Source organism: Lissotriton vulgaris, chromosome 10, assembly GCF_964263255.1.
Source record: "Lissotriton vulgaris chromosome 10, aLisVul1.2, whole genome shotgun sequence".
In the NCBI taxonomy this organism is placed as follows: domain Eukaryota; kingdom Metazoa; phylum Chordata; class Amphibia; order Caudata; family Salamandridae; genus Lissotriton; species Lissotriton vulgaris.
Window position 1 is genome coordinate 162878217 of NC_141698.1, and position 12586 is coordinate 162890802.

At 49.4% G+C, this 12586-nt stretch overlaps 1 protein-coding gene across 1 annotated transcript in view; it reads left to right on the top strand.

Moving 5' to 3' along the window:
* The window catches only part of IQCK (IQ motif containing K), a 647452-nt gene that overhangs the window by 173653 nt on the left and 461213 nt on the right, over positions 1-12586 (top strand). Inside the window, exon 8 of the mRNA XM_086940789.1 lies at positions 390-579. Coding sequence (XP_086796915.1) covers positions 390-579 — 190 coding nt within the window. The remainder of the gene's footprint in view (positions 1-389; positions 580-12586) is intronic.

A 12586-nucleotide genomic window follows, 5' to 3' on the forward strand; every position in this document is an offset into this window, starting at 1 on the left:
GAAGAATACATCTAAGTCACGTACATACAAAACATGTTGCATAACAAATGCTATAGGTGTCACATTTGAAAAAGTTTAAAGTATTGGCATTGTAAATGACAAAGCTATTAATTTGGCTATTTTCAAGACCAACACATTAAAAAAAATTGTCATTTACAAAACCAATAGCTCCAACTTTTCAAATGCGAGACCTATTGCATTTCCAATGCTTGTTTTGTTAGGTAAGATCTTATCTCCTTTTGTGACTGAATATTTGTACCTTTGGAACAAAAATGAGGATCAAGGTACTCTAAACACTACTAATATGAAAACCTTCTGCAAATTGTATTCCTTGAAGAAAAAAGCAATATTTTTCTAGTTGTAATCTTTTAAAACCGACTTCTTTGCAGCCTTCAGTAGAAGTGCTTTTCAGACGAGAACTGTCTCAGTTGGCACCAGCAGGTTCAACAAGGGTGTCTCAAGCAGCTTTGACCAGAGAGGGTCCAGAAGGTTTGACCAGTGTGGCTGAGCCAGGTTCGACTACTGTGATCGACCAGCCTCCTCAAGAACAACTTCCGGTTCTTCCTGATCCAAAAAAATGTAAGAACCACAACGGTAATAAATTATTCATTCATGCTGCATCACATAATTGTGTTTTTTTGTTTACTTTTATTGCATTTTGCTTAGTGTTCTTTTTCTTCTAATCATACTTTTGCTGCTGTAAGCAGGTGTTGGTATACATTAATGTCATAAGTTGGCAAAAGAATCAGAGCTATGGGATTTTTTTTTATTTTAAAAACCTTTATTGTGCAATTCAAATACGGTTACAACTATGGGCCTACAACCACAGGGGCCGGCCGCTAGAGCACAGAAAAGCAATCATTGAATATCACAAAACTACGGCCAATCTCCTAAAGGTCTGGCAATAACATAGGATACAGTTCTCAGCAACACAGGATGGAGTCAGGATAGAGTTATTTTTGTTTTTTAGAAAAGAACAGAGAGAAAAACAAACAAGTCTCAAGGAAGAAAACATTATGATCAAAGTGGTGCTCCAACGGGGAGACCTTCAATACAAGATGAACAACTAGGTAAGCAATAGAGATGTCCGGGGGGGGGAGTCAGTGGGGAGGTAAAAAAAATAAAAAAAATCAGTAGAGAGAGTAGACTATACCAGGAATGTCGGATCAGGGGGATAGGGAAATGTCCGGATTCTCCTCAAACGGGGGTGTACAAATGTTCCCTCGATATGCGTTCCATTGGCCCCAGATTCTATTCCACGCCCCAGGCTTGCCCCTAGCCAAATACACAGTCTTCTCTCTAAACATACAGCAGTCCATATTCTCCTTCTATACCGACACGGTGGGGGGCCGTTGGGAACCCCACAACTGCGCAATGTCTCTCTTTGCGATCATGTTCCCAAGGGCCGCCCACCGGGCCTGAGCAACGTTGTAATCATTCGGCTCCCACACATTCAACAAACATCTCCGGGCCTCAGGCAGCAGAGCAACCCCAGTGACACACTCCATTACAGCATGGACCCTAGTCCAATACGCAGCCACCTCCCAGCATTCCCAAATGATATGGAGAAAAGTAGCACTCAAACCGCATCCTCACTTACATAACCCATCCGGGGAGAAACCCATGGCAACCAAACGAGGACCGGTTACATACACCCGATGAAGAATTTTGAGTTGGACGAGATGGAGACGGGCGGGAATGGCTACCTCTTTCGGGGAAGACAATGCTGACAACCAGTCTTCATCATCCAGTTCCAACCCGTCTCCAGTCCAGGCCTCCCGGAGACGCACTAGGAGATCTGCCCGATTGTTGATTAACTTCTTATATATCAATGAAATCGTACCATCGGGCAGATGACCATCAAGTATTTGGTCCTCCAGTGGGGAGGACTCAGGAACATTGGCATCGGCAGCGAAGACCGATGTCAAGGCATGGCGGACCTGTGCATACCTAAAAAACTCTCTGGCACTCAGCTCATACTCATTCTGCAGTGCCTCAAAAGTCTTAACCGCACCCTTCACCCAAAGATCACCTAAAGATCACCTACTCTGCTTATACCAATCATATCCCATTTCTCAAAACTTTCGTTGTCCAGAGGCACCCCAATCTTTCCGACGCATACAAAGGGGTCGCTCGTGACAATCGATCATTCCACCGCATTTGCAGGAGAGCAAAAAAGAGATTAAGAACACGTTGGAGAGATTAAGGGCACGGGGATACCCCCCACCGATCCTGGATTTGGCTGCCGACAGAAGCGAGAAAATGATGAGGAGAGAACTCCTTCACCCTAAACCTAAAAAACATTCAGACCACATGGTGGTGGTCTCGAAATACTCTGTGATCTCCAACCATTTTCAACGCATTATTCGCAAACACTGGCCAATCCTCACCATGGAACCAGATTTCCATGGCCTTTTCAGCCACCCTCCGATGTTTGCCTTCACCAGAGGCAGAAATGTGAAAGAAATCCTAACCAAACCCAGTGGATCAGACACACAGACTACGTATAAAGGCTTAAAACCCTGGTACAATTGTAGTAATTGTAATAACTGTATTCCAGGTAATATGACCAACCATCCCATAAAAGGCCATCCGATCAAACTAGGAGTCAATGCCACCTGCAACAGTAGTAATGTCATCTATTTATTAAAATGCCCCTGTGGGAAATGTTACATAGGTCACACAGAAAGAAAGATCCGTGTCAGGATCCTCGAACATAAGAATAACATTAGAACCCAGAACTTGAAATCCACAGTGGCGACACACTTCCATGAGAATCGACACAGTGTTGCTCAGCTTAAATTCCAAGTGTTGGAGCAAGTCAAGGTTACCCCGAACAATAAGAACACTCTACTTAAAAGAGAGAATTTCTGGATCCGATTTATGTCCACCATGGTGCCCCATGGGTTAAATGACCGTATGGAATTCCAATGTTATTTGTAATCATCACACTGACTATGTTCTTGTTCATTTCTGTATCCTTAGCATTGTCTGACATTGATTTATTTGTTTACCTTTTTAGCCCATGTTTCATATATTCACACGGTGAAACTTGCCCGTTACATCATGGCGCCCACAATAGTGCTCTTTCCACCGTAGTCTGTTTACTACGTTGACTCCTCCGTGCACTTTAACATAGCTGCTCAGCTGTTAGCCTGGTTCACTGTCTGCGGCTCGGAACTCCGCGGAGTTCTTGCGTAGTTACGCTATTGTAAGTACCCTGTTGGGACCTTAGTGTTTTATACGTTTACCAGTATGTCGAGCGTTGATGCATGTTTGGCACACGTAGTTTGGCCTTACCATACGGATGTATGACGTTAGAACGCATACATTGACAACGCGTACCTTTACAACGCGTTCGTAACAACGAAAGTTGTTACCACGCATTGCGCTGGGGGGCGCAAAATTGATTAATTTAATTTACTATTCCAACACCAGTCCCCGTGGATAGTAGGGAAGGTGTTGGGATAGTAAATTAAATCATTTACTATCCTTGAGCGCCCCCCAGTGCAATGCGTGGTAACAACTTTCGTTGTTACGCCCGCGTTTTAAAGGTATTCCGTGGTAATGCTTGCGTTCTAAACGCTGCATACCTACCATACGCACCGCGAGTGCTCATCATTACTTTAGACGCCTTGCTTTCACTCCCTCGGGGTGAATATGGGGTACCTTGGGATTGAGTTTTTTCCGTGAATACAATGGGTTCTTGTATTTTTACATGTTATTTTCTTTACACCCCTTAGAGTCCTTTGCTCACTGGTTGTATATTGCTTAATTTTTCTTTAAGTTTTCTCTTCGCAAATAGGAGATGTGTTGCATTGATTGATTTACTTATTGACTGTCAGAATGAGGATGCATAGCTGATGCTTTGACTTTGTTTTTGCTTGTAGAGTAAACCCCTGAGGAAGGGCGTGACCCGAAATGCATCGGGATTTGCTATTATGTGTAACAATGCATTACTGATCAAGATATTTTGAATACCAACTACCCAGTGATTCACTTTAAACCATGAACATACAATGAGTTTAATAAACTGTGAATGTTGGAAGAACACCATCGTGTGTCTGGAATAAACTTTTGTTGAACCTTACATTTATGGAATAAGACCGCGTGATCCCCCTTAAGTTATGCTTGAAGGTGCTCTCTCCCAAGAGGGGGAGCAATGTATTAGTTCTTATACCAATCTTATCCCATTTCTCAAAACTTTCGTTGTCCAGAGGCACCCCAATCTTTCCGACGCATACAAAGGGGTCGCTCGTGTCAATCGATCATTCCACCGCATTTGCATCATTCCACACACGCACAGCAATCTTAGTGGGTCCCGTCAGGTTCCTCCCTGCTGCCCTAGAGTAAAGCGCCCTGTTGTAGTTACCACCCGGCAATTGATGCTTGTCCATCTCAAAAGCCGGATTTGGGCTGGGTGCATACATCGCGTGATTGATCGCGCTCAGTTGGGAGGCCCAATAGTACCGCCTGATATCCGGGTGTGCCATGCCCTCATCATGACAGGCGGAGGGTTAGTTAAGCAAGAGCAATCCGTGGGCGGCCATCCCAAATGAGCCGCCTCTGCAGGCCTTCCGCCTTCCGAAAGTAACTCGCCGGAATGATGTCAAACGAATTCTGGAGTGCGTATAAAAACCGGGGCAGGGACATCGTTTTAAAGAGCGCGGCGCGGCCGAGCTGCGACAACGGCAATCTACGCCACCGAGCCACGTCTAGCTTCAACCTCTGGAGTGGGGTAAGAAGATTGTGCTCATAGCGGGCAACTGGATCTAGCGATATAAAAATCCCCAAATATTTGAAGCCGGACCGGGATACCTGAATGGGAAATCTACTTGGCAAGGGAGGGAGGCCACCTGAAATGACATATACACACGACTTAGACCAATTTATGACCAGACCAGAGTTCCTGCTGAGCGAAGTGAGAAAGTCAAACAAGACATTAAGGGATTTACGAGGGGAGGTAAGATACAAGAGAATATCGTCGGCATACAACGAGATTCGGTCCTCAAAATCGGGAGCCCACTGAATGCCCTTTATCGACGGCTCCCATCGGAGCCAGGCTGCAAGGGGCTCTAAAGCAAGAGCAAAGAGCAGGGGGGACAGCGGGCATCCTTGTCTCGTACCCCTCCCAAGAGTGAAGGACTTGGACACTCCACCGTTGACGACAACCTGAGCCAGCGGTTCCCTATATAAAAGCTTCACCCACCCGATAAATTCGGAACCGAAGCCAAATTTCGCGAGGGCGGCCCAGAGATAAGGCCATTCTATTGTGTTAAAGGCCATCGTGGCGTCCAAGGAAGCCTAGATGGCCGGTTCCAGAAGAGACCCCGCCCTCGCGAGAACACCATGTAAGCGCCGCAAGTTGAGAACGGTGTTCCGATGCGGGATAAAACCGGATTGGTCCGGATGGATCAGGTCACACATCACTGTAAGCAGACGATTGGCGAGAACCTTGGCTAGGATTTTAGGTTCAGCGTTCAACAGGGAGATGGGCCTGTACGATGCGCAGCGATCCCGAGGCTTGCCCTCCTTAGGAATTACCACGATTGTTGCCAAACGCTGATCACAAGGGAGGGTGCCAAGGTCACGTGACTCTATGAACATATCGCGGAGATATGGTGCGACTTTATCGGGGCGCAGTTTGTACAGCTCAATAGGCAAGCCGTTCGGGCCCATAGCCTTGCCCGAATGGACAGAACGAAGTGCGATCGCAATCTCCTCTGCAGACAACGGAGCCTCCATGCACTCTCGGTCCTCCTCGGATAGGCAGGGCAGCGCAATATCACGCAGCAATAGGTGGGGGTCATCCTCATCTCTATCAGACACCGGGGAGTACACAGTACGAAAGTAATCCGCAAAACACTCCACAATCTCACTTGGGTCAGTCACACACTCACCATCTAAAGTCTGAATCACGGGGACCACACGATTCGCTCTTTCCTTCTTGTAAAGCCACGCAATCAATTTTCCCGCCTTATCCCCAACATCATACAGTCTACCCTGCTGCTCCCTGTACATTGTCTTGGCAGCATCTGTGACAAGGGATTTATAATCTAGTTGCTTCAAACCAAGGGCGTGGAGTCCATCATGGGTAACGCCTGATTCTAGGTCATTCTCTAGTTCCAATAGTTCCGCCTCAAGATGCACAACCTCTTGATTCCTAGCTTTCTTGGTTTCAGCAATTAAGGATAAAGCCTGTCCACGAATAACAGTCTTGAAAGCTTCCCACAGGGACACAGAAGAGGAAACAGACCCTTCGTTTTCCAGGAAACATTGGTCTAGGGGCTTTACCAAACTGTTACAGGTCTTGGGATTACGCAAATACCAGGGGTTAACAGGGCGACACGCCCCGCAGCATTCACCCCAGTGTCCATACAAAGCCACAATGGAGAGTGATCTGAAATGCCCCGGGCCAGGTGTCTGATCTCTCTAACAGAAGGAGACTGGGCAGCGGGCATGAGAATGTTGTCAAGTCTGGAGAGACTCCCATGGGCCCAAGAGGGAAAGGTGTACTGACTCTGTGTCGGATGCATCAACCTCCAGCAGTCTACCAAACCAAAGGTGTCCAAGAACCCACCTAGTCATGACTGGGACTTAGGAAGATCCCTGGGGGGTTGACGATCTACAGTACCAGAGAGCACAGAGTTAAAATCCCCACCCATAAGGAGAGTGCAATCAGGGAGCTCTAGCATCACACGGCCGATATCTGAGAAAGTGGATGTCTGGAGACCCGGGGGAACATATACAGTAAGCAGAGAAAGAGTCTTACCCTCCCACTTACCAGTGAGGGTGGCGTAACGCCCTCTGTCGTCGAGAATTACACCATCAATCTCCAGGGGGAGGGAAGACCGAACCAGGATACCCCCACCCCTAGAACCAGTAGTGAACCCGGAGTGTGCGGCCAGACGATAACCCCACCTATTCATGGCCTGACACATATTTCCCACCAGATGCGTCTCCTGCAAGAGTACCACTTCAGGAGACAGGCAACGCAAATACTGCAGTACCACTCCCCGTTTTATGCGATCACCCAATCCATTGACATTCCAAGATATTAACCTCAACCCACTACCCCCCATCCCAACAAGTGATGCAGAATTCACCCCACAAAGAGCAGAACACTCGAAGCATAGAAGAAACCAATATGTCGCCTTGAGAAAGAAAAACAAACTCACAAACACCCCTTCCCACCCCCCAACCAACTCCTGTTACAACTCCCCCCTCCCTGCACCCCTGCAGTATACTAAAAAGCCACCCCAACATGCAGTGTGCCTGTCGCCCTAACATTTCCCACTCTACAAAAAGACCCTGGAGGGAAGGGAACACCAGTGAAACATGTGCATACAGAAGGAACAGAACCCAGTTGAACAATGTCTAGTATTCGGAGATCGGGGGCCGAAGCATAATTTCTGTTATGGCCCACCACCTTCGGCACCACCAGGGTGCTCAGTCCGGTCGGTCCGGGCAGGCAGGGAATCCAGCCAGTCACTCACATTTTCCGGCCGGTCAAAGAAGAATGTTCGTTCCTCGTACTCCACACGAAGCCTGGTAGGGAAAAGCATAGCGTATTTCAGTCCGAGGTCTCGAAGACGTCGCTTTACACTCCGTTACCTCTGGATGAGCTGAGTAAAGTCCGGGTAAAAGTTAACTGTGGAGTTCTCGAATTTCACCGGGCCGCTCACCCTCGACGCCTGCAGGATAACATCACGGTCCCTGAAATGAAAAAGTTTGGCGATGATAGGCCTCGGGGGTGCGCCCGGTTTAGGCTTTCCACCCGGAACGCGATGGGCACGCTCCACTGCAAAGAACTTGCTCAGTCCAGAAGGGGCAAGATGATTCAGGACAAAATCCTCCACCAGGAGATCCATCGAGTGAATCTCAGGATTTTCCGGAACACCTATGACGCGGATGTTGTTGCGTCTTGCCCTATTCTCAAAATCCTCCAGCCGATGAGACATAAGATCATTGGCTGATTTCAAATTACCAAGTTCGGTTTGAAGTTCCGACACATCGGCCGTGAGGCTAGAAGTCTTCAGATCCAGCGATTTCACCTTCTCGTTGGTTTTAGAGAGATCGGCTCTGATCAGGGTGACATCGACGGCAACCGTATCGATTTTATGAGCAAGAGCCTCATACTGTTGGCCGAAGGTCTCCCTCATGTTGGTGATGGCGCCCATGATGTCCTGCAGAGACGGATCAGTAGGGGCGGTTGAGTCCTCCTTGGCGTCCTCTGGGGTACGGCTCGTGACTCCAGGGGAGCCTTTGGATTGAGTATACCGGTCCATACTGTTGGATTGGACCGGTCCCCCACGAAGGGGCGTCTTAGTCTTCCGTTTCTCTGCTTCGCCCCTGGCTGCCATACTAGAAGATGCGCCCCGGAGGGGCCCGCGAGACCTAGTGAAAATGGCCGCCTACAAGCAAGTCACCAACAGTTCACAAAAACAGACTCGTGTGGCCAAGGCAGAGACACAACTTGACCCAACTGCATAGAGGATAGAGTCTCACTCAAGCTGAACAGGGGCTGGACAGATCCCAGGCCGAACGGAACCTTCTCGCAATCAGACCATGCCAGGGTCCAGAAATGAAACCGAAAGTTGAAGTAGGGCTGCTGGGGAGACCCTCTGCCATTGTTCTTCAACTCCGTCTCGGCATCACAATTCGCCAAGTCCCCGGCTTGCCGCTGTGTGGGACTCAAAAGTTCAAATCGATGTAGTTTCGGTTCCCAGAGTCCGAATTAAAATTTGAAAAGAGTTATGGAATCAGCCAAGGTTCCTCTTCAATAATCCGTCCAAGAATTCAGGATGTTGTCAGGATAAGTTGCGAAGAGTGGCGAGGGTGCGGGGAGCTCTGTGCTCACGCGGCCATCTCGGATGCTCGCGTAACTCCTCCCCAGAGCTATGGGATTTGTTTCTCCAAGTTGTTATTTTTCCAAATAATTCATGCATAATAATAAAGAGGGGCTTTTGGGGGGGCTTGGCTTGCAGCCAAGAGCGATGGCTACAGCCTTAGAGTGCTCCTGCCCTTCCGTGGCTGTTTCCCAACATTTAGCCATCCAAAACCGAGTGCGGAGAGTCAGAGGCTGGGAGCATAACATCTAGGCCTCCCCCCACTCCGTATCGTGGATGACTGTCTGACCCCCTGGTGCGACATCAGCTAGCTGGTGCAGCCCGGGCCATGAAGCTCTAAGAATCGAGGATGGCGGCTCCGGCACGTGTCCGCTGACTGCGGCCGCCCGGTGCGATCCCTATTGCCCCTCTGAAGTGTTGCAGCCTGCCGGCGCACTACCGGTGAGCAAGAAACAGCAGCGGAGGTCACGTGGAGGCGAAGTGGAGACGCCCCAAGAGGTACGGCGCGAACTGGCTTGCAGCGCCGGGAGCAGCCAAAATCGAGGCCCCGACTTTTGGGCCTAAGCGAAGCCCCGGGGATAGCTAGATGCAGAGCGGGAGAGAGATGTGATTGGGGCCCAGCCTGGCAACCAGTAAGAAAGCGAAGCGAGTGCGTGCCACAGGGGTGGGGGGGGTGGCGCTGCAGTCGGCCCGCCCCTCCCTTCTATAGTGAGGAGTATTTTGAAGGTCTAAGATGGAGGTGCAGTGTTGCTCCAGTCTCGGGTGGTCTTGTGGTAGCGCTGAAGGGGCCCTGTGGAGAGATCCTGGTGGCGGCAAGCGATTACAGCGGCAAAAATCCTGGGAAGCAGCTGTGTGGACCACACGGATTGAGACCGTAGCCACCCAGCGTGAAGTTTTGGTGTCCAGTTTGAAGGTGAGTAGAGCCAAGGGGGTGGCACGCCAGTGACAAGAGTGGTGTGAGGGATGGCCAGAAGAGGTTAAAGTGAAGCCCAATAATCAATCCCAGCAGAAGATAGGTGCGCGGATAACGGCCTTTGTACAGAGGGGAGGTTTACTGGAAGACGTTGACCGGCCTGATAGTCCTGCTTGGGGCCGATGGGTGGGCCCCTAAATGCGGATCCCAGAACCGTGCTGCGACTTCCAGCGGCTCCTTTCCGAAGTTCTAGAGGGGAGCAGTGAGTGGTGGATCTTCCAGGTGGGCCTGGCTGAAAAGCTTCCTAAAAGAGGTGGTGTGTTGTTGCGAATACTACCCGGCCTCTGGGGCAGGACCGGAGGTGACGAGCCCTAAGATGTAACAGGGACTGATCGCTCTACTACCTGGTGGTGAGAGTGAAAGACGGCTGGACCAAACTTCGATAGGTGGTGTACCCGGGCAGTATAAATCTACGAGGCCTGCTGTCCGCATCCAGCTGTGAGAGGTTAATGGACATCTGTAAAATGGCGGCAGGAGGAAAAGGAGCAAAATCCAACACCCAGAGGCCGCTAGCGAAATTTGCTTGGGCTAAAGGGGGAGAAAAAGGTGATTCCCCGCGATCGGACAAGAAGGGACCAGTGGTGACCCAGGCACCAGGACCAGAGTCGACTCTACATGATGTTATGGCGGCGATAGGTGGAATACGTACCTTGGTTGACTCGGTCACAGTACAGGTCTTGTTGCTCAGAGCTGACTTTAGGAAAATGGATGAGAAGGTGAAGGAATTGAAAATTGTGACGAGTGCCCTGCAGGTGGACACCTCGGAGCTCCAGAGCCAGATGCTAGAGCTGCAGAAAAAAACAGGAAAGGATGTCGCAACAGCTGGATGATTATGAAGGGTGGGCCCGCAGCAACAACATTCGAATTTTGGGGGTTCCGGAACGGCGGAAGGGCCAGCAGCAGATCTATATGTGGAGGACTTAATCATGAAGCACCTGAAGCCCAAGACATTGTCTAGCTATTTCTCTATCGAGCGAGCTCACAGGGTGCCAGGTGGACGTCCTAAACCGGGCACGCCCCCGAGGCCGGTGATTGCCAGAGGGTTCGACTACCGGGACAGGGATATAATCTTGCAAACTTCGAGGTCCGGCCCCCCTCTGAAAGTGGATAACTACGAGGTGTTGTTCTTTCCGGACTTCACGGCCAAGGTCCAGGTGCAGAGGAGAAGTTTTCAAGCGGTCAAAAAGGAACTGAGGGAACAAGAGGTGAAATATGCGATGTTCTTCCCGGCGCGGCTGAGAGTGGAATCAGATGGCAAACTGTGGTTCTTTGACTCACCAGAGGCCATGTAGGACTGGATGGAGGGCTGGAGCACGGTAGGAAACTGGAGGAGAAACCGACCTGATAGACCTGGACTGCAAAAAGCCACTCGCGCAGAGGCGGCGGGTACGGAGGCTGCTGTGGAAACAAGCTGGCTGGAGGATCAGGAATGAGCAGCTCCTGTGTTCCACGGCGAGACCTGGATTTGCATCTATACGCAAGTAAGGGGTTTATTAGGGGGAGAGACTCTGGTTCATTGACCTGAGACTGTTTTTTGCACTCGGAGTAAATTATGTAAATTATCTGTTGACTATATTGATGTGATATGATGTTGCTTAACTTTGGCATTACAAGGATGGCTGTGACTTTAGATAACTGTATAGTGTATCTGCGGGAGAGGGGACCGGTTCCCTCTGCATTTCTAGCATTTTCGCGGGGTTGAGAGGCACTCTGCGATGTTTGGGGGTGGGTAGTTCTAAATCCTCAGGCAGGAAAGCAGGGTGGGGGGGGGGTATGAGGGAAGGGGGGGTGTTGGAGGAATTGTGGTTATTTTCAAAGTTCTGATATGTGTTTTCATGGTGGACAAGCTTATTTCTTTACCAAGGGTCTGATAGACTGTCCTCACTGTGATTGTAACGCGCTATACTGTTGTATTTCTTATGTTTAGTTTATATATGACAGACTTCAGAATGTTGCGAATTACTTTCTATGCAAGTTGCCAATGATATTGTTGACCGTGTTTCCGACCTGGGATATGATGTGTATCATGTTGTTAGATGATGGCTGACCGTGATTCCGTGCTCTCTGTCCTTACCTGGAATGTTAATGGTCTGGGTGATAAAATAAAAAGAGGTATTATTCAACAATACCTAAAGAGACAAACCCCGGACTTAGTCCTCTTACAGAAAACCCACTTGGTTGGTAACAAAAGTAAGGCCCTAAATACATTGGGGTACAAGCTCCTTGTGGATGCTGACTACACCACTGGCTCTCGGGGTACAGTTCCCTTGATAGTTTGTAATACATGGGCAGACTCTGCTGGGCGATTTTTAGTGGTTGAGGCTCAGTGGGAGGGGAGAGCCTTAAACATAGTTTCAGTTTACTTGCCGCCGGCGCTGGGTAGGGCGGCCTTGTTAGAGCTGTGCCGGGTGCTAACTGATCTTCCAGATGGGGTTCTATTAATGGGGGGGGATTACAATATGACCATGAACGACGCAACTGATAGGCACCCAAGACGGCAGGGCACAAGGCCTAATGAGCGCATGGCAGAGTTTCCCACGGCACTGGGTCTCTCAAATGTGGGACCGGAGATACAAGGTGCTCCTATAGACTTTACCTATTTCTCTAATGTGCGTGGCAGCCTTTCCCGGATTGACTACTTTCTAACGTACGCGGCCTCGGATGGCAACTTTAGGCGGCCTAGGACATATCCTCGAGACCTATCGGATCATTCCCCAGTAGGGATAGACTTTACTCATGGGGAAAGGCAGCAGAGTCGAACTAT